Consider the following 22,765-nt stretch of genomic DNA (forward strand, 5'->3'; position numbering starts at 1 on the left):
CTAACCTGGAGAGCCGGGTGTGATTCCCCACTCCTCTGCTTGAAGTCAGCTGGGTGACCTTGAGTCAGTCACAGCTCTCTCAGAGCTCTCTCAGCCCCACCCACCACACAGGGTGATTGTTGTGAGGATAATAACAACACGTAAACCGCTCTGACTGGGCATTAACTTGTCCTGAAGGATGGTTTATAAATCAAATGTTGTTGTTGTTATTAAAACTATGCCCACCTGGAAGCTTATTGGGGGGGAGAATGATCATCCATATGGGCCTTTAAACAGCTGGGCCTCTGCCCCCCCTTGACCTGCCACTTCTTTCCTAATAAGGTATGTGGAAGCCTTCTTTTGTGTCCAAGGACTCATGCTTATGAACCAGGGTGCCACAAATTCTGGGGAAAGGCAGTCCCACAGTGCTCAGGTATAGGAATTAACCCAAACAGTCTGAATACACACATGTACGAAGAGCAGCCTGAGGCAGATACAGGCTCTGCCTGCCCTGAAGAAGGAGCTGGTCGGCGGAGAGGGTAGAATTCATGCGCACGCAGACGTGCCCTTGTGTGCCCCAGGTGACTCGCAACGCTTTGTGTGCGGATTACATAGGGCTGTTGCTGAAAATTAGCTATGTTATCGGAACACGACACACACACACCCATATTTAGGAACAGTCTACATCTGAGTAGTAGATACTGGGGAGAACAAAAGGGGAGGGCTGCTTCCTTCATGGCCTGCTTGAAAACTTCCCTGGCATATGTCACAGTAACAAACAGGCACTGCGCTTAGATGCACACAGACATAATGCCGCCTTATACTGGATTAGGCCATTGGTCCATCAAAGTCAATATTGTATTGTCGAAGGCTTTCACGGCCGGAGAACGATGGTTGTTGGGGGTTTTCCGGGCTGTATTGCCGTGGTCTTGGCATTGTAGTTCCTGACGTTTCGCCAGCAGCTGTGGCTGGCATCTTCAGAGGTGTAGCACCAAAAGACAGAGATCTCTCAGGGCCAAGCTACACATGACGAATGACACTTGAACGGCAAGTGGATTGAGTGTAGGGCAAGTGAACAGGGAGAAATACACTTGCCGTTCAAGTGTCATTCGTCATGTGTAGCTTGGCCCTGAGAGATCTTTGTCTTTTGGTGCTACACCTCTGAAGACGCCAGCCACAGCTGCTGGCGAAACGTCAGGAACTACAATGCCAAGACCACGGCAATACAGCCCGGAAAACCCACAACAACCAAAGTCAATATTGTCTACTCTGAGCAGCAGTGGCACCCCAGGATCTGAGGCTGAGGTCTTTCACGTCACCTACCACCTGATCCTTTTAGCTGGCGGTGTCACGGGTTGAACCTGAGGTCTTCTGCTTGCCAAGGAATATGCTCTACCGCTGAGGCACAGCCTCTCCCCAGACTAATCGTGGCCTGTCACGTAAGACGATCCTTTGCAGCAAAGATGTCCCACAATTGCCACATTTGACGCACATTCGATGCTGAGCTAACACTGCTGTTGCTTTGTTCTGGCTCGTGCCACCTGTCGTTGGCGAGTGACATCCGGGTTTCAGATAACCCAAACTAGGAAGACAACGGGTGAGGTGATTGTCTGATGGTCCGCTCACCAGCTAGTTGTGCCTGTCCTAACTCAGCTGGCAAAACTGCGCGTGTCACTTCCTCAGCAGTCTGCAAGCAAGATCACAGGGTCCCTTCCTGATAAGTCGGGATATCTAGGGTGAGATAACAGCCCCTAATGGAAAGGGACGCAGTTTGGCCAGTGAGGCTAGCTGCCTTGGATCAGCCTCCGCAAGTTGGAAGGCCGCCAGGAGGTGACTTCAGGCAATTATGAGTTGTTGTCTTCCAAACAGACACTTTCAAAGTCCCACTAAGTATCCAAAGTCCACTCTCTGATCTGATCAGCAGCTTTCCCCCTCTCCAATCCAGCAAGCTAACTGGAAGCCGTCCTGGCCTGCAAATATCAAAGTGGAACAGCAATGCCAAATAAAGTCCAAGAGGAGTTTCTTTGTTCTTCAAGAGGGAAAGAAATCCTGCCCCCTTTTGACATATGGCTTCCCTGTTTCCAGAGAACAATCATGTAACCATTTCTTCTTAAATGGATGCTTGCACATATGATCCAGAACAAGCATGAATGAAGGCCGTTGGAACTTCTCCTGGTACCGTCCAGTTCTGCAGAACTTTCTAGCGCTAACAACCAGGGAAGTCCGCCCCGAACGAAGCTCAGTTTGAAGATCCTGCACTTGGGCAGATGGCTGTATTTTGGAAGGGCGGGCAGCCAGAATTCACAGCGATTGCGTTACTGGAGCAAGGCTCTGGCTTTGTGGTTTGAAAAGCCGGGTGTCGGTCCTTTGGAGCTTTGTGCTGTGTTTTTAGGTCAGCGTCAGACCTTGGGTAGGACTTAAAAGAATCAAGTTTGTTCTTTGGCGATTTTTAAAGAGAGGCGGTTTTTTGTGCCTTAGTGTAAGAATTTCTTTAAATACATCAGAAGCAGGGAAACTGATGAAGGAATTAGTTGGACTATTAGAAGACAAACGGACAAAAGGCGTGTTACAAGATTGCAGAGAAGCTGAATTAGCGCTTTGCGTCAGGATTCACTGTGGAAGTGTAGGGCAGTTAATCCACATTGGAGATGCTGTTTTCAGGAAGCGTATCTGAAGAACAGAGTCCAATAGAGGTGGGAGGAGAGAAAATTTTACTGCTTTAGTCTTTTACTGCATTTGCAAATAAAAAACTTAACACGTGAAGCTGCCTGAGGCTGAAACCGATCTTGATCTCTCACGGTCAGGATTGTCTACTCAAGTTGGCAGCCTCTCTGTAGGGTGTCTTGGTTGGAGGTCTTTCACATCACCTACCATTTAATTTTTTGGACTGGAGCTGGCAGGGGTTGAACCTGAGACCTTCAACATCCCAAGCAGCTGCTCTGCCAGTGAGCCATAGCCCCTCCCCAGAAGTCTGAATGGTGTATACGCCTGGGTCCTCAAGGGACCCAAATGCAAAATTGTTAATTTCCTGACTGTAATATGCTATTTGTGGCTAAAAGCACCCTCTGTATCTAAAGATTGGAAAGCTGCAAACATAACATTAGAGAAGATCCAGGAAATATCTTTTCTGAGTAAATTAGTGGAAATGTATTAAAGATAGAACTATTACACACAAAGAAGAGCCATCATTACTGAGAAAGAATCTGTACGTTTTTTTGTAAAGAGAGAGTCCTGCCTCACAAAATGTTTTGGATTTTTTTTTAGAGTTCACATGTGCATAAAGATGAGCTGGTAGCCATTATATACTTGGATTTCCAAAAAGTTTTTGATAAAGGCCATCACCAAAAACTCCTGAGTAGAGACGGGCACACACCGAAATATGAACCAAAGTTCGTCACAAACAGGTCGGTTTTTCGTTCACAAACCGGCAGTTCGTCGGACCTCATTTCTGACGAACTGCAATGAACCGCTATGATTTTTAGGGCAGTTTGTTTGGTTTGTTTTTCGGTTAGTCACTGCAGACAGCTTGGCACTGATCAATCTACCTAGGCGATGGGGGTGGGCTTTCTGCAGACTTTCTGCTGCCCCACAAATGACGAACCAAACAAACTGGTTCATGAACCCGGCAGGTTCATGGTGGTTCATGGTTTGTGAAACATGACAAGCCACGAACCACAACAAACTGCCATTTTCCTGGTTTGTGCCCGCCTCTACTCCTGAGTAAACATTGCCATCATGGGATAAGAGGATGGGTCCTCTCATTGATGAGAAACTGGTTAAATTTATATAGGACACTGAGTTTTGGAATATATAGACTTTTTTTTGCAAAATAAAACATCCAACATCGTAATGCTGTTGTATAGATCCATGGTGTGGCCACTTTGGAATACTGTGTACAGTTCAAGCTGCAGTATTTCAAAAAAGTTACGATGCCTCTGTTAAAGGTGCTGAAAAAGGAAAGCCAAGTGAACAAGTGGTTGGAATCGCCTTAGGAGGGAAAGCTAAGGAGTTTGGGGCTTTTTATTTTAGAAAAGGAAGAACAGAGACCCTATGAGAAGCATGGAGGGGGGATCCCATCCTCTGCCCCTTGCCTGCCAAGCCCCACCCCGGTCCACTCATCTGGCAGTGGCTACTGCTTCTTCTCCCCATCCAGCTGCAATGCTGCCACATCAGCGGCAGACATGGTAGGGGACAAGGCAGCGCCTGTTCTTCTTCCCCAGCTCCCTGCCCAGTCTGGTGCTTGAACAGATCATGTATTTTATTAAGCTTCCTTATCTTTCGAACCCTCGAAGCCTGATCTCTGTACATACACCATGCCTATTTGTCTTGCTACCCGAAGGGCGGTAAAGGGGAGGGGTAGTGGTGAGCTTGCCTTCCCTTGAGCACAATGAACCACGAACCACCATTTTCCTGGTTCGTGCCCATCTCTAGTGCAAACCGAATATCTCTTAAAATGGGTTCGTTAGCCCGCAGCATGTTTTACCGGCCAGTTCTGCTGTTGATCGGAGTCATTAAACGGTTGGATTGTTCTTATCCCTTTTGTGCCTACTTGAGGATGAAAAGTAGATTCCTGACCTTGGCCCAATGAAACTAGGAGGTAGGAGTGAATCAAAATGAATGAACACAGAATGTAATTTCAGGTGGGTAGCCGTGTTGGTTTGCAGTAGAACAGCAAGATTAGAGTCCAGTAGCACCTTCGAGACCCACCCAGTTTTTCAGGATACAAGATTTTAAGAGCCCTTTTGTCAGATGCAGGTATGAACGGAGAACCTTGAACCTTTTTATCCCAGTCAGAAGGTGGGAGGGATGTTGCAGGAAAGGGTGTCAGGATGCAACGGTACAATGCAGCTTGATTAGAGCACGGGACAAATGCTTAGGGGTAGGAAATGCAGAAAATGCGCATCTTTGGGTATGCATGTACCCTGTACATCACTGCAACAGCACGTGATCGCCTTTCTCTGTTGACCAAATGGATCTAACCCAGGTGTGTTGCCAGCAGTGACAAGGAAATTCCTTACAGGTAACCAAGCTGAGAAGATGTAAATTGGGAGAAGTGGGTTCTGTTACTTTTCTTTCCTCTTTTCTGGATATCGGCACACCACAAACGGCTGATGGAGATCCAAGAGGGTCGGTGGGCCATTAAATATCATTGAGGGCTAGCGACTTTTGTGGACTCAATATGAAAGGACACCCCTTAACTTCACTCAATTATGTCATTTTTAACATAATTGCCAGTTCAGCTCAGCTTCTGCCTCTGGTATGGCTCAGCACTGTCTGCCAAGAGCATTTGTCACCCCAAGAAATCTCAACTAGTCTTTTTGGCAGCTCTTATTCAAGCACCCCGTCCTTCTCCCCAGTCTCTGCTGCCATCTTAATTTATTGATGAGCTTTCCTCAGTGGGTGAGACTCCATTCTCAGCTGCCACAAACACCCCAAACCACATTCCTGCTGAATTCGCCCCCTCGTAGCATGAAGAAGGGCCCTTTTGTGCAAAAAGCCATTGAGCTGGAAAGGACGATTTGTTAAACGTGGCGGCTGCGGCACCGTGCGATGCTTCGGCAGAAGAATGCAGCGGGGTGATGGATTTGTTCGATTTCTGTCCCTCCCGCTTCAAGTTGAACCTGGTGGCAAGCTGACGGAACAAAATGATTGCCGGCATATATTCCAGAAATGGCTTTCTCTGACAGGATCCAACAGGGTCTCGCCTCACTGTCTGTCTTGCGGGAGGTGTTTGCAATTCATGACCCCTCCATTAGACAGCTTTGCTTATGTGACCTGGGTGACCCCTACAATTTGGGCTGGGAACCAGTATGTTGTCGCAGATTGATTGTCAGGCTGGGACCCGGGATATGGGAGCACTTGGGCCAGTCTCTGCTTAATGCCTTTTCTGGGGTCTGACGCTCTGCCCCGGAACTTAACAGGAGAAGGGGAGGAGAGACAGCCAGATGACCCCCACTCAGCTGTCCAGACAGACACCAAGACCCTGCCACCCCCAGCAACAGAGGAAGGGAAAGAAACACCCAAGCCCCAGAGAGTCAAACAGGGCAGGTGGAAGCCAGCCAGCCCCTTCCTGCAGTGGGAGGGTGGGAGCCCAGGCTGGGAGGGAGAGGGCACAGGAGTCAGGGACAACCAGACAGCAAGACCACCCGGAACCACAGGTGGGTCTGCCCAGGGCAGTCAGCGGAGCAAGCTCAGGTGCGGTTACCCAGGTGCCCGATATAGCTGCGCCCAGGGCAGAACCTGACATTCCTCTCAATTTAATCTACTTTGCAGGATGGCAGTTGTGTTGATAATTTTTATTTGTTTGCAATGTCTGTGGTCCACTTTTCTCACTCAGCCTGAAGGTGGACGGCATAACTCAATGCAATCAGCAGGATGAGATGTCTGAAAAGCAATGTAATAGGGCTAGGATTACAGAAATTTAAAACAAAGATTAGTGTTTAGACATGATATGTTGAACAATGCAGGAAAAATGTGTTAGAGAAGTAGAACACAATGCAGTAAACCGTGTACGTTGCTGTGAGCCTCTCTGGAAGAAGAAAGGGAGGGAAATGTGATAGATAGATAAATACGGCTCCTTCGTTGGCCCTGAATTCCAACAAGTTTTTTTTGGGGGGGGGGCAGCCTAACCCTTGCCAAGCCTGCTGTCAGCAGCTGTGGCCAGCTGCCTGGGTTAGTGAACACAGAAAGCTGCCTTATGCAGAGGCAGAACGTTGGTTGATCTAGTTCCGTATTTTCTACCCTGCCAGGCAGCGACAGTTTAGGGTCACAGGCAGAGAGACATGAAATTCTCTGGAGCTGCTGGGGATTGATTCTGAGCTTTTAATACCGAAGCTTTCTATGGGGTGGATTTCGGAAATATCAGTTCAAATCCCGTTGCGTCCCAGGCAGGAACTCTCCTTCCCGCTTCGATTCCCCATCTGTGCAGTAGGAATGCCTGCAGACATAAAGTGGGGATATGACACTCACCATTCATACAGGTATGTGCCTTGGAGAGCCAGAATGGGTAAGAGCGTCCTATTGAATGTGAGGTCATTGAGGGGTAAAGAGCCCGTGCAATAGAGGGGTTAATGTGTGAGGGCTAGGATCTGGGAGATCCAAGCTCAAATCTCTACCCTGCCAGGATGCTCAGGGCCGGTTCATGGAGGCCATTCCAGCAGCCGCCTCGAGCGATGAGGTACCGGAGGGGGTGCTGGAGGAGAGGGCGCGCACGCGGAGCTGGGAAGCTGCCTGCGCACGGCCCCTGCCGCACCTGGCGCACAACTGCTGTGCCCGGGCGGGAGCACATGCTGGCAGTCTGAGCAGGCAGTCTCCCGGCCCTCCCGCTCAGTTGCCCCATGCTGCCACCGCCTGCGCACAGCTGCGGGCCAGGCTTGGCAGGCAGCCAGGGCGGCACGGGGCAACTGAGCAGGAGGGCTGGGAGGCCACCTGCGTGCCGTCCCAGCTGCCTGCCGCGCTAATGGGGCCAGCTCACAGCGGCATGCTGCGTGATGACATCACACGCCGTGACATCATCACACAGTCTGGATGTGCGCACGCAGTCCTGAAGCTGCCCCCGGCCTCAGGCAATGTGTGATACGGTGATTGTCTAGCTTGGTCTGGAGCAGAACATGCCCAGCACCTTCAAGAGGCTACAGTTAAGGAAATTAACTTAGATTTGACCCTTTGGTGGCTCTTGATCTGTTGACTACAAGATCCCGAGCGGGGCTTAGCATGTGCGCCACCCTCTGATTCTGTCCAGTGGGAGCTCAGTGCAGAAAGCCCCATTCAATAATAAGTAAGAATGGGCCCAGTGATACTCCCCTGGCTGCCAGGTCAAAAAGACAGGGATCCTAGAGGGTATGTCCGGCAGGCAAGGGCCTTGTCCTCTCTGAGGTCTTGGATGTGTCAAGGCAAGCAGGCGCTCACGTGCCTGATTGCCCCTCCAAACACACACACTCAGCTGACATCTCCCGCATACGTGTTCCAGCCTACCTTTCTACCCAACATTCTGGTTTTCAGTGTGCAGGGATTTTTGTTGATTGGTTTGTAGGAACCTTCAACCGTGCAAGCCTCTGCCCGCTGCCTGCCAACCGCTGGTTTATTTACCATCGCAGTGATGCTAGAGCAGGCATCTAAGGGCCAGGCAGAGGTGGTGTGCCAGATGTACTGGGACCAGCCAACCAGCTTAAGCAGACCCCAGAATCCCCCTGGCAGCTGAACCATTTAGTAGGCTTTGAGAGAAGAGAACTGTCCGGACCAGAAAAATTCAGTGCAGCAGTGAAAGAGCTTTGTGCACCAGAGGAATTCTCCGTGTGCGGGAGCAAAGCCTCTCTGCTAGCGGAAAGGAGCCACGGGGACAGGTGATGTGGCAGCAACAGTTATCCTAGCTATTCCTCTCGCTCTTTCTGGCTCCCCCCGCCGCCATTCAATTTTTCCGTTGTCCGTATAGTTGATCGATGGCACGGCCCGTATTGCGCCAGGGAGGTTGCATGTTCGTCCTCGGCTCTGCCAGCATTGAGTAGACTTGCCGATTTTCACCTGTGCAGCAATGTTTTTGACCCCCTTTTTCAGCCGCTGCGTTGGCTGCTCATATTTGGCCGTCTTTAATTTGGGTCAGTTTAATCTTGCACTGCGTTGCGCTTTCTGGTTTAGTCGTCCAGCAGGGAAGCGAGAATTGGCTCAGCGTCTAATGAGCCGGCTGTGCTAGGAGTCCACTGGCAGAAAAGACGGCTTTGCAAAGCCTCTTGCTCTTTAATGGGCCATTAATTTTAGGCCGCAATTGCCCCCTAGAGTCCAGGAGCCCGAAACCTTTCCAGACCGAATCAGTTGCACTCAGTGGTAGGCCGCCTGCAAAGGTCAGACCCACCATCCCTGCTCAAAATTTCCAGAAAGGCGGGGGGGGGGGGCAACCTCTGTCTCTCTCCAGGCGTTCTTCATGGGACGAATGTTTCATCAGTTCTATTGCCATGTTATTCTCACTCAAAATCCTTCGAGCTACAGTAAGACAAGGTCATCTTCTCCAATAGCCGTCTCCCCTCCATAATCCTTAAATTGTTCGCTCACTCTATTGCTCACCTCATTTTCACTGAGACCCACTCTCACTGGGTCTGAAAAGGACCACTTTAGACTGCAGATGAGGGTTCATTTCATGGCAGACTCTCGCAGGCAGAAAGCTAGCATGTCAGGGAGAAGTCTTGGCTGGAACCCCGATATGCCAATGCCCCTCTTCCAATATGGAGAAGAATTCTGTCACGTGACCCCAACCACCATCACCACTTGCACTCTGAAGTGGTCCGGTAGAAGCCAAACTAGACGAGGCTGTCAGACTATGGAATCCCAGTTATCTAGAGTTCGTCTCCCCCCTTCTGCAAGAAGCACAAGGTCTCTTGGTTTCAAAAGGTTTATTGGAAGATTATGCTCAGGATACAGGGGTCCATGATCTAAGGACTTGAGTCCCTTAGCTGAACCAAAGCTTTGTTGAGAATGACACATAAAATGAAAGTAACAACACTTCAAACACCCCTTAGTCCTGTCTAGAAGGCCTGGGAAGGCGAGGACATCAAGGTCGGCCGGGCTGATAAGAATTCTTCGTTCCCATGGATATAGGCGGCCTGGGCAGCACCTGGGCCTGGAGGGAGAGAACTAAATAACTACAGATCGTAACAGGAGAACATGGTGTAGCTGTGGCTTGGGAACTGACATTCTGACAGGCGGGAGTCCCCAAGTTTGCCCCAAGGAGACCCTGCCATGTCACCACTTTAGAGAGTGAATTCCCACTCAGGAACTCCTTTAAACTTGCTGTGGCGCTGCTTCTGGTTGGGACCGCCGTGGTGCAGGAAGAGGAGGGAATCCGGACTTCCCGCACCATTTTCCCATCCTCAGACGGCACCATTTTGGGTTGGAAAAACAGCATGTGGGGAAGGCAGGATCTCCTCCTCCTCTTCCTCCTCCTCGCACCGCGGTCATCGGTCTCCCACGGCAGTTTAAAGGAGGTGCCAAGTGGGAATCCACTCTTTAAAACAGTGACACATCCCCGGGGCGAACTTGGAAACGTCCCTCTTGTCTCGATTGGCCCTAAATTGTACTGTCTGTGGTCATGCAAAGTCTTTGCATGTAATAATGTAGCAGCTGGGGGAAAGGACTGCAATAAATGTTTCTTTCTGATGTGCTCGTATATGGCAGGCAGAGTTTTTTTCAATCGAGGGGAGGGGAAGCTGTGCTTTTGTGACTGAGTTTTTACTTTTAGTTGACTTTAATTATTTTTAATGCTACTTTTTATTGTCTTGTAAATATGATGGGTGAAAACACAAGAGTTGGGTACAAACAAAGTCAAGGAAACAATGACTATATAAAGTATAAATATAATGAAATCACATATAATCAAAATAATGGACAACAGTCAAAGCAATGTAACATCATACAGGTAATTACAACCAGGTGCTATATCTAGAGCATTATCACCAGGTAAGTACAATGTGTAGTATGTATATCAGTAACAAGGTAAAGTCCATGCAATGACGGAATATTTAATTCCACAGGTGGAGTGGATGAAAATCGCCGCCTTGACTGTGTTGATTTACAGTTTGAATGGTGCTCAGTTTTAATTATGTTGGTGACTATTGTTACCTTGTGAATTTTCTGGATAGGTGGAGACATCTCGCCCCTGAAGAGGTCCTGGTGACGAAACAGCTAAACAAACCCGTGGCTGCTTGTAGGGCGTTGTGGCTCTGCCTCATGCATCCTCTTCTACATCCTCTCCACCTGTGGAATTAAATATTCCGTCATTGCATGGACTTTACCTTGTTACTAATATCCATACTACACATTGTACTTACCTGGTGATAGTGCTCTAGATATAGCACCTGGTTGTAATTACCTGTACGATGTTACATTGCTTTGACTGTTGTCCATTATTTTGATTATATGCGATTTCATTATGTTTATACTTTATATATTTCTTGTTTCCTTGACTTTGTTTGTACCCAACTCTTGTGTTTTCACCCATCATATTTACGTACGTTTGAGTGGGTTCCTCTTTTGTTTCTGCCTGCTTTTTATCGTCTTAGCGTATTTTATTTTGTGAGCTGCTTTCCGCAGGTCTCTGGGGAGGCATGGCATACAGTTTCTCGATAAGTAAATGAAACCTCTCTCACACACAATATGAAATGGCATGGCTCAATGCAGATCGAGCATCTGTCATGAGTTACTCCCGTTCCCCCTCAGCGGTCTGTGGCTTGGCTCAGTTGCTCAGGTCTTCTGTTGTACTTGTTTGATTCTATCTATGGGTCGCATTTTTTAAATCCCCCCCCCTTCCTTGGTGGGGCTCTGGTTGTGTTGTCAGTGGTTCTTCCTTCCTTTGATTTGCTCTCACAGCAATTGTACGAGGTACATACGGCCATACCTCGACAAACTTTTTTTTGGCTCCAGACTATTTTAGGAGCAAGACTATTTAGGAGCAAGACTATTTTAGTTTTAATGGGATTTTTATTTTATTTTGCTACCACAAAACCTAACCCTAAATTCTTCCCAGTTTCTTGTAAGTTTATTAAATCTATAACAAAATTACTGTGGTATATAAATATGGGATTTGTCGTCATCGCCTCAACAAAAAGCTAATCTCTGACCTCCTCAGATTCTCATAACTTCAGTATTGCTATAAAAAAGCTCAGTTGAACTGAATATTAGAGCCAGTATAGGAAGCCTCTGGTTAAGACATGAATCCATCCATCACCACTGAGGGATATAAAATTAACATATAAACAAGCAATGACAAGAACTTCGTATACTTCTATTTTTTTAATGTCATTGAGCAAAACATATTCTTAGGTGAAATAATAAAGTTTGTACTTCTGAGGATAGCTGGGAGATGCTACAATAAAATAATTGCTGAAAGTACCAGGCAGCATAGCGAAATTCCTAGGTGCCATGGTAACCTGGCACCTGGGATTTGTACAATGTAACAGGCCTAAGGTCATCCGATGAACTTCATGGCTGAGTGGCGATTTGAACCCAGGTATTCCTCAATCCTAGCCCCAAACTATGACCATCATGCCACTCTGGCTGTTTAGGCTTTCCTACATCGCACCAGTGCTCTGCTTGGGGCATGCCGTGGTGTGACCTTTGAGGGTGATAAATGTAAAAACAATGCAGGGCTCAAAGATGGAGGGCTGGCTTAGGTGGCTTCTTCCCTACCCCAGCCAACCCCTTTCTGACCCTAGGATTCTAACCCTTTGTTTACATTACTGGGTCTGTATAAGATTGTCATCAAAATCTCTACAATCCCTTTTTCTGTTTCTCCTAAATTCTGTTCAGAGCTATCTAAGTTTCCTTCTCTTCGCAAAACAGCCAAATTAGCTCTTCCTTCCCTTAAATGAACTGACCTCGGACGACACAAGGATCAACACGCTGTTCCGAAATCCTTTCTTGGATTTCCAGCAAATAATCCATCTCCCCCCCCCCTCCACCCCTTTGCCAATCCTCCCCAATATTTTCCAAGCAGTGCTGCAGCCTCCTGCCGGAGACGGGGTCAAACTGCAAGCCTGGCTCTTGACGGGCTGCACGCCGAAGGCAGGATGGCTCACCTTTCCCGCCCCACCCCCCCCCAAAACTGTGCTGGAGAGCTGCAGTGCAGCCAGGCAGGGCTTTCGGAGAAAGAGGCTCGTGGGAACTCCAGTCGCTGACGGAGAATCCTGCTTGCTTGTGTGTGTGTGTGCCTGAGTGGGTGGGAGCCGGCTCACTCCTCTGGTGCAGGGGGTGCGTGTGGGTGGTGGGTTTGGAGGGGGCGAGCTGTTAGGAGCCGCACCATTTTGGTGTGACCGCAAACACTTTATAGTAACAAAGGAGTGGAAAAAGCCAGTGTTTTTTCTGCAAGGCATGTGACTTTTCCGTGAGGTTTGGAAGCCAGTGCGAAGTTCCAGGCCACAGAGGTTGTGTGTCAGTCTTTGGTGAGGCTGGTTTCTCCCCTCAGCCTTTCATGGGGTTGCTTCAGCAGCTCAGAATGTTAGCCTAAATGTGTGTGTTTTTTTTTCTTCCTCCTTTCTGTTTTCTTCTTTTTCTTTCCCTCCCCTGCCTTTTGCAGCTGAAACTCTCGTTTACTTTGGACAAGGAGAGCGGGCTGCCACAAAGCTGCTACGTCTATCAGTATCGGGACAGCAACAAGTAAGGCCTGCAGAGCTGCGAAATTGGGGGAGGAGGGAAGAAAGGAAGGGGGAGGTCAGCTTTCTTATGCCCACTCAGTGGTGGTGGCCGGTGCAGGGTGGGGGGCTCATAATTGCTCTCCCACTAGGGGAGGTTGTGGCTTTGGGTGGAGGTTCGACACTAAGGATTTCCCTTTCTCCAACTTCTTTGCTGTCCCTCTGTGGAGCTCAGTCTGGCTGTTGAACCTGGGAGCAACTGTACAGAGTAGTTCAGGCTAAGGTAGGGAGTGGAGCTGTGGCACACTTATGTTCCATGCACTTACACAACATTTGCTGAACATGATAGGGACCCCCACAGTCCACCCTAGTAGACAGAGTGCAGCTGCGGCCTAAGAACAGCAAGTGCGCAGAAAATCAAAAGTGAGCCCAGCTGCAAACTCTGCCTCAAATCACAGCGGTAGCACATATATGTGTGTGCCTGCTTTTCCTGTGATTTGAGGCAGATCTGTAAAGAGAGCGAGAGCTCATGTTATTGTCCAGTAGCACCTTTTAGACTAACCAACTTTATTGTAGCATAAGCTTTCGAGAACCACAGCTCTCTCCATCAGATGCATCTGACGAAGAGAACTGTGATTCTCGAAAGTTTATGCTACAATAAAGTTGGTTAGTCTTAAAGGTGCTACTGGACTCTTTGCAACTACAGACTAACACAGCTATCTCCTCTGGATATATGACCATGTTATTAAGGAAGACATCTATAGAAAGCTACCTGTTTTTCAGATGGGTAGAACCAGGTATGATACTAATCCCAAAGACAATCAGTAAATTCATCGCACAGAAATCAAAATGCAATTTTGCAACACGACTGTAAGGCATATAACAAATTGTGTGATGTCAGTTCCAAACCAGGCCTTATGGTGTGGCTCAACAGATGTGCAAAATGGAGCTAGGGACAGATGGGAGGATTTCTCTGCAGACCTGAAGGAAGTCCCAGGTATGCAGAAAAATATGAAATATAAAAAGAATCGGGATTATTCTAGAAACAACACCAGTAGCTTAAAGAAAATAATGCCCACTATGCTCTCAGGGGCCTTTTTGGAGGTTGCTAGGCAACTGCAACAATATTACTGAGGCTTCTAAACCCTTCCTCTGTCATGTCCTCAGATGTTGTGCTGAGTTCTCGTGGCCCCTTCTTACATGCCCAGGTAAAGCCGATTGCCACCTTGGGGTCAGGTCGCAATTTTCCCCAGGCCAGTTTGGCTGGGGATCCTGACGGGTTCTGCCATCTTCTGGGCATCAAGCAGGGGTTACTGGATGTGTGTGTGCACAGGAGCAGGGGATTTCCTGCATTGTGCAGGTGGCTGGACTACATGACCCTAGAGATTCCTTCCAGTTCTTTGATTCTAAGAGGACTCACTGAGGATGAACCCAGTGGCAAACACTGGGGACTTTTTCTACCCGCACAACTAGGCCGTGCCTGATGATGGAAGCCACCCCACAACCGGTCCCATCCCGGCCCAGCGGTGGGCACTGCACACGTGGACGTGGCCCAGCCCAGTGGCAGCTGCCAGCATTCCTCAGCCTGATGATGGCGCCATCGGGGAAAGGAGGGAAAGCTGCCCACGTCAGGGCAGATAAAGGAACACTGGCTGGTGGGTGGTAAGGGGAGAAAGAAGAAGGAAAAGCAGAGAGGCTACGGGGGCTGCCAGGTAAGGGAAAGAGGAAATAGTGGGAGAGGGGGAAGTTAAGTGCCCCACCCCCAAGTCCTTGCAGGTTCCCTGCTTGTGTGTGTCTATACACATACACACACCTGTGCATTCAACATACAACACTCTCACTGTCTAAAGCAACACAGAAAAGGAACATAAACACTCATGCAACGCCAGAACTGCTGATATAGGCTCCTAGCCACTGCTACCATCTAAGCAAAGGCGAACCCAGGAAGGCAACCGAGCTGCAAAGGGGGGAGCGGGATTCCATCATGGTCAGGTAAATTCAGTGTCCCCTTGACCCCAAATCATAAGCAACTAAATACAAAACAGCCCGAATGCAAAACAGCCGTACCAAAATACACGCAACTAATGACATTGATGCGATGGGAAATGTCCTGAGCGAAGCAATATCCAGGTTCTAATTTCAAAGTCTGTTTTATCTGGGCCGATTCCAGTTTAGTGGCCATCATCCAGCCCAGTCTGTGGACGTGGACGTTCACGGGGAGACCAAAGGTGCCTTTTTTGCCGTGCTGCAATCGCAATGGCATTTGCTTTGAGTTTGATGGATCGAAACTTACGCATTCTCAGGTTCCGTTGGTTTCAGTGGGAGAGATTTAAGTAGAGCTTGAATTTTGGGTGAATTGTGCCCCGATTATTCTGAAACTTTGCCCTCCCTGAAGGAACTGGCCTTGCGTCCAACTCGTTTTGACTCCCTATGAGATTTTGACTACTTCTGTGGCTGAAAGAATTCTTTCCCCTGCACACCTTCCCCCCTCCCTCCATCAGGGCCGGATCTAGTGTGCCTGGTGCCGGGGGCAACGCTTGTAGGTCCTCGTGTGTGCGCGCAGCGCGCGCGTGCTCCCAACGCGGCGTGATGACGTCATTTTGGTGACATCATCGCGCCGGCGCTGGAGGCAGCGTGTGGGGCTGGGAAGCTGCCCGCGCCATTCGCTTCTCCGCAGGCAAATGGCGCGGTCGGCTTTGCAGCCCCCCACGCTGTCTTTCGCCTGCCCCGTGGGATAGGGGGCGGCCAGCTGCCCCCTCTCCTGCGGGGCAAGCGAATGGCGTGGGCGCCCGCACTGCCCTTTGCCTGCCCTGCAGGACAGGGGGTGCACTGCAAGCCGGCCGTCCCCTGTCCCGCGGGGCAAGCAAAAGGCAGCGCGGCTGCCCATGCTGCCGCCTGCGCACTCCGGCAGCTGGGAGCTGCTCCCGGCGCCCCCTCCCTGGCGGCGCCGGGGGCAGACTACCCCCCTGCCCCCCCTAGATCCGGCCCTGCCCTCCATCTCCCAAACAACTTGGCTTTTGCTGTCATAGATCTCATGTGACCTTGAATTCGTGTCAGATTTGGGCTTTGCCCATTCTAATCTGTGACCTCATAACTATTTCAAGGCAGCTGCACCCAAATCTATTCCAAATCGGGCAGTTTGGGGATTGTAAGCCAAGCTGTCGTCAGCTGCAAGGGAGAGAGGAGCCCCCAAGAATTAATTGAACTTTTAATGGATTGCATTAATCATCATTAGGACACTGTGTATTCATAATAAGCAGCATTGCAGTACAGGGTGAACCTAAAACCTCTTTAGAAATGAGCTCTGTGTGTGTGTGTGTGTGTGTGTGTGTGGAGGAGGGGAGATAGACTGTGTTGCTTGATCAAATAAATCTTTGTTGATGACTTGTTCAAGTTTTAGTTGATTTAGCTGGCGAGCCAGTGTGATGTAGTGTTAGCAGGGCTTTTTTTCAGCAGGAGTGCGGTGGAACGGAGTTCCAGCACCTCTTCAAAATACTCGGCAATAGTGCATGAAAATAATATTATTTCAAAGAATCCCGTGTGTTTCTTCCTCATTTCCCTCTTGAGAGTTCCAACACCTCTTTTCCCAGAAAAAAATCCCTGAGTGTTAGTGTGTTAGACTAGGATCAGAGAGAGCCAGGTTCGAATCCCTCCACTCTGCCAGGGAAGCTAATTGGATGAACCTTGGGTCAGGCAACATCTCTCATCCTGCCCTACCTCAGCGGGTTGTTGTGACAATGAAATAGGGGGAAGGAAATACGAACCCAAGTTCCTTGGAGGAGGGGGTGGAATAAAAAAAACGTGCTAGATAGATTTATTTATTTTATGTCATTTATAGTCCGCCTTTCTCACTGAAACTCAGGGCAGATTACACAGTGTAAGATCAGTACCGTCAATAATATCAGGAACATTTCCACGAACAATGCTGTAGGGTAAATAGATAAAAGTTCACAAAGACATTCGCAGGAATCCAATACAACGTAGTGGTGAGGCCGTGAGCTGGCATGTGAGCAACATTTAGTGGTAAAGAAAAATGCTTTGTTTTTTGTTAATGAATGTAGGCAGGGCTTTTTTTCAGCTGGAACGCGGTGGAACGGAGTTCTGGAACCTCTTGAAAATGGTCACATGGCCGGTGGCCCCACCCCCTGATCTCCAGACAGAGGAGAGTTTAGATTGCCCTCCGCACCGCTGGAGCGGCGCGGAGGGCAATCTACACTCCCCTCTGTTTGGAGATCAGGGGGCAGGGCCAACCAACCATGTGACCTTTTTCTCCAAGGGCAACCCACTGAGTTCCACCACCTCTTTTCCCAGAAAAAAGTGCTGAACGTAGGTAATAGATGTAGGAACAAAGTGTTTTTAATCAGTTAATCAAATTGATTAGTTGATTAAACATTGCTGCCCGTTCTCTTAGGCGTATGTGCCTTTCTGTTTACAGATGTATACTGTGTCAGTGAATCCAAGTTCACACACATTTTATAGATTATCCAGGAACTCAGTGTGCCCCAGCTTAGATGCTGCAAAGCAAGGTTCAGACACCTTATCAGTTGTTATGATTATTGGCTGGTGGCCTTGGCACCCTTCTCTGGGTCCATCTATATCCCTCTCTCCAGTGTAGGCAGGACCGGCGCCACCATTGAGGCGGTGAGGCGGGCGCCGTGGGGGCTGAGGTGCCGGAGGGGGTGCCAGGGCAGAGCTGCACACCGCGGAGCTGCACACCACGGAGCTGGCGTGCCTGGCCCGCAGCTGCTGCAGCTGGCCAGCCCCGCGCCACCGCCGCCACCACACGCCCCCGGCCAGGCGCAGCAGCCGCGGGCCAGGCACGGCAGGCGGCCAGGGCGGTGTGCGGAGCACGGGCAGCCTCCGCACGTCACCCCAGCCCCCCCCCCCAACCAGTGGGCTCGGCTTTGCTGCGTGATGATGTCCTCAAATGGTGATGTCATCACACAGTCCGGGGGCGTGCGCGCGCACTATGTGCGTGCACGTGGGGGTGGCCATGTGCGCCAGAAACCCTAGCACCGGCAGTGACTGTAGGCATGACTAGAAAATTTCAGGTGGGTAGCTGTGTTGGTCTGCAGTTGAAGAGGGACATTTGAGTCCAGTAGTTCCATGAAGACCAACAACGTTTCTGGTGTATAAGCTAGAGTCAAGCTCCCTTCATCAGATACAAGTACTTTGTCAGATACGAGCCAATGTGGTGCGACGGCTAAAGCTTCTGACTAGGATGTGGGCGAACCAAGTTCAATTCCGCACTCCGCCATGGAAACTCGCTGGATGACATTGGACCAGTCACGAACTCTCAGCCTAACCTACTTCACAGAGTTTGTTGTGAGGAAGAAATGAAGGAGAGGAGAACGATGTAAGCCACTTTGAGTTTCCCACTGGGGAGAAAGGAGGAATACAAGTGAAGTTTTAAAAATACAAGATACAGGTGCTCCTACTTGTATCTGAAGAAGGGAGCTTTGACTCTCGAAATCTTATACCCTGGAAACCTTGTTGTTCTTCAAGGTGCTGCTGGACTCGAATCTTGTGCATTAAGAGTCATGCTGGCTACCCAAGCCAAATGAGAGGAGACATATTTGCAGTTTCTCAAGGCTGTGTGTGTTTCTGTGGCCTTGTTTTGATGGGACTTCCTATCTTGCAGTTCTCCCGTTCCTCCCCCCCAGCCCCGCAATTAGCAGTGTAGCCTGTCCAGACAAGTAAGAGCCAGTTTATTGACTGCAGCATAATGATTTATATAATCTATTATAAGCAATATACTGGCTTTCCGAAGGCTTTTATTTTGCCTTGCGACACTCTTACTAGTTCCTTGTCATTCTGAGGATACATCCTTTTATTAATAATTAGACTGATAAACTATTTAATGGATAGTCAAAACTTGTTTACCTGGAGATATAAAATGCTGGTTGAGTATAAACCTCATTAGGTTTGATTGTTGTTTTTGTTGTTTCTTAGGTAATGGCAGACAAGTTTTTCAAAATTACTTTGAGTGGCTTGTTATAACTCTGTGAGCAACTTGTCAAAACACCGTGGATTGATCAATTCTGCCGTAATCAGAATTAGCTTGGTTAATGCTTTTTTTTTTTTACCTCTTGGGATTTTTTTCATTTGCAGTTTTAGGTTATGGAGTGTAGTCTGTAAATATTGGCTGGGCATGGTCCAACTACATATTTATAGTTTATCTCTATTTCTGATACTTTAACTCTCTGTGGTGGTGGTGGAAAGGGCCATCAAGATGTGGGCGACTTATGGTGACCCCTGCTGGGGGTTTTAAGGCACAGAGACTAAAAGTCTGTCTACACGAGACATCTGACACGTGAAGAACACGTCAGGAGATGCAATGTTACCCAGGAAGGGTAGTTTAAAAAGACGGATCTGGCGGCAAGGCAAAGGCTTTGCTAGACACTGGAGCTGTGTGAAGGGGCTGTGAAATGCCAGAAGGGAAACTTCAGCCCATTAGAACCTCTCTAGGTCCAAGCCCAGCTCTGGAAGGCAACTCCAGCCCATTTCTGTTCCTGGCTGCCCTCTGGTTGCGATCCCACATAGTTTTAGACTGGAGAGGTGAATTTGACAGAGCCTTCTGGGAGGCAAAGATGAAATTGACAAACCCTCTGAGGAGCAATCTCTGCCAGCTCTGTCTTTTTAAACTACGCTTCCCAGCTAACATTGCATGTCCTTGCACTTGATGAACACGTGCTGAGCCGTCTCGTGTAGAATGACTCTAAGAGAGGTGATTTGCCATTGCATGCCTGCGCATAGTCATCATGGTCTTCTTTGGTGGTCTCCCATCCAATTATTCACTGACCCTGGTTAGCTTCTGAGATCTGATGAGGTCAGGCTAGCCTGGGCTATCCAGGTCAGGGCTAAACTCTGGATATATAAACATCAAATAGCAAAGATGCCGTTTTCACATATTTTTGACATAGGAGCAAGTTGTGTTTTGAAAATGTCGTATGTTGGACCATTTGTGAAAACAGCGTGACAAAACGTGTTCCGCCTTCTGTGTTACAAGTGATCCATTTTATACGTTAGGGCAATTCCTGTTCATTTTGCAAAAGGATATTTATTGCTTTTCAAAGCAGCCTTGTTTTTTGGATACGTACTCTCTTCCCTTGACCTTTTTGGCATTTTGGGGTTTGGAGTTTGATTGCAGGTTTATTTTTCCCTCCTCCACGCACTTCAGTGGGCCAAGCGCACTGGGGTTTTGTGTTGCAAACACCAGCATCCCACCTTGGAATGGGGAGTGAAGGCTGGCACGTTCGTTTTAAAAATCTTGGATCAGAGCATTACATTCGCTTCTGACTCCAAATCCAGCTGACGTAGGGTTGGGGAGATGTTTTCCATGAGCGTGTGTTTTTCTGCTTCCACAGAACGTGGCTTGGCTCTCTTGCTTGAGTCACCCGGAGCTGTTTGCCCCCTGCTTCTCCTTGCTTATGTGACCCAGTGCAGTCTCGATTTTTTGTGGGATATCCCAGCAAGAGGAGGGGAGTTAGTGGTGCTTTGGAGCAGGGGTTTCTTCTCAACTTCCCTTCCAGCCTTCTCATTCGATGGGCTTTGTTGCAGATGGAGGGCCCCTATTGTCAGAATGCCGGCTTAGTTCTAGGCTGGTCTGGCTCTGCATTTTATGGTAGTGATACTGCTGGCAACTCCCTGTTTGCTCCATTCCCATATTTAATAGCAAATTATGTTTGTACTGAATTGACTAGACATCAAAGGCCCCTAATTCCCAAAGCAAGGAGATTGGGCAGTTCTTTCAGTAACCAAAATGCTGCTCGGGGTCAGTAAGCAATTCCAGAGTCAGTTCCCTGTCTATAAAATCTGTAAAATGGGCATATTAACAGCTGATCTCACAAGGCTGTTGGCATGAATTAAAGATTATAATACACTTAGCATGCTTAGGATGTGCCTGTAGTAAATGTAAGCCAGTTTCAAAGGCTTTAATTTTCATGTCTTCATACAAAGAATCCCATGCTTTGTAGTTTCGAGAGGCTCCACCCTGCTTTGTCAGTTACATTTCAACAGGTAAATCTGTTAAGTTTTTAAAAGGCCCTTCTTTTCTCCTTTAAAAGTGCTACTAGCATAGTGGGGGGCAGTTTTGAGGGGGTGTCAAATAGTGGGATTACTGAAGGGTTAATCATCTCCATTCCCTGCACGCCCCAAGGCAAATTGAGGCTGCAGAAGTCTGTAGTTTGCATTTTACAGAAAGAAGGAGACTGATGATCTTTGACCCACCTGTTTCAGCCTGAGATGGCCCTAAATTTAGGGTGAGACTTGGGAGCTGGTGTAGCATAGTGGTTAAGTGGCTGGGCTGTGAATCAGCAGTCTGCTGGTTTGAATCCCACCACTGCCATGAGCTCCATAAGTGGCCTTGGGTAAGCCCCTCCTCTCAGCCCAGTTCCCTGTATGCATTGTAGGGATAATAACAACATTGACCTTGTTCACTGCTCTGAGTGGGGCACTAACCTGTCTAGAAGAGCAAGGTATAAGTGCAGTTATTATTACAGAGAGCTGCTCAAGCATAGTGGTTGGGCTGTGAATCAGCACTCCGCTTGTTCGAATCCCACTACTGCCATGAGCTCAGCAGGTGGCCTTGGCTAAGCTGCTTGTCTCAGCCTTAGCTCCCCAGCTGTGTTGTAGGGATAATAATTACACTGACTTTGTCCAGTGCTCTAAGTGGGGCACTGTCTAGAAGAGTGGTTAAACACAATTGTTGTTGTTATTGTTGTTGTTATTTCCTGAATGCAACATCACAGTAACTGACTTGGAAGACTGACTGCCTAAGTTGGGTTTGTGGGGTGTGTTGAATTGCCTCCAACCCTCCCCAAGCCCATTTTTGCCATTGTGGGGGACTACTGAACCACATCAAGGAGACTTGACATTGTTCTTTGGCCTTTGCCCAACCATTACAGAGCCCTGTCCTAAACCTTTAAAGTTTGCTCGTGTGTTGAAGACGCTTTGAGATACTGAAGAATTTGCCCTAAGATGTAATTTTCTAATGTCACAAAAAGTGGCCCCCGGAGTCTGCAGAGCAATTCTCTGCCTTTCTCAAACTTTTCTCCAAAAAGAAGGGACAGAAATTTGGAAGGGATTTTACTGGAAAAGAATACAACCAGGTTTCCAAGCTGACTCTAGAATTTTCACTACGGCACAGTTTGCACAAAGAGGTGCTTGGTTTGCACTGTCACACGCTTCCAGAAAGCAGCGCTTGAAAAGGTCAAAGCGCCATGAGAGAAGAAAGTGCGCCCCCCATCTAAGTAGTAAAGAGCCCAGTAGCACCTTTAAGACTATCAACTTTTATTGTAGATAAGTTTTTGAGAAACACAGCTTTCTTCTGTTTTTCTCGAAAGCTTATGCTACAATAAAATGTGTTAGTCTTAAAGGTGCTACTGGACTCTGTTATTTTGCAGCAACAGACTAACACGGCTAACTCCTCTGGATCCCTCCCCCATCTAAGAGTTTTTCTCATTCAAGCACATTCAACATCATTAAATATGCACTTTTTAAAAAATAAAAAGTAGGTGTTAACTGTTCGTCTTGCAAAAACTCTGCAGTGGTATTATGGGCTGGAAATAACAGTAGGAGGCAGTTATCACAGAAGACCTCCTTCTCCCCACCTCTATGGCTGTTGACCCACCTGGCCTGACTTCGTTTCGGTGACTTGTTTGCCTCCATCT

At 48.4% G+C, this 22,765-nt stretch overlaps 1 protein-coding gene across 2 annotated transcripts in view; it reads left to right on the forward strand.

Moving 5' to 3' along the window:
• Positions 1-22,765, forward strand: part of DIS3L2 (DIS3 like 3'-5' exoribonuclease 2) — a 312,241-nt gene that overhangs the window by 237,406 nt on the left and 52,070 nt on the right. For both annotated transcript variants that reach the window (XM_054983630.1, XM_054983631.1), the window contains one exon: positions 13,040-13,119. In XM_054983630.1, coding sequence (XP_054839605.1) covers positions 13,040-13,119 — 80 coding nt within the window. The remainder of the gene's footprint in view (positions 1-13,039; positions 13,120-22,765) is intronic.

Source organism: Eublepharis macularius, chromosome 6, assembly GCF_028583425.1.
Source record: "Eublepharis macularius isolate TG4126 chromosome 6, MPM_Emac_v1.0, whole genome shotgun sequence".
Lineage (NCBI taxonomy): Eukaryota > Metazoa > Chordata > Lepidosauria > Squamata > Eublepharidae > Eublepharis > Eublepharis macularius.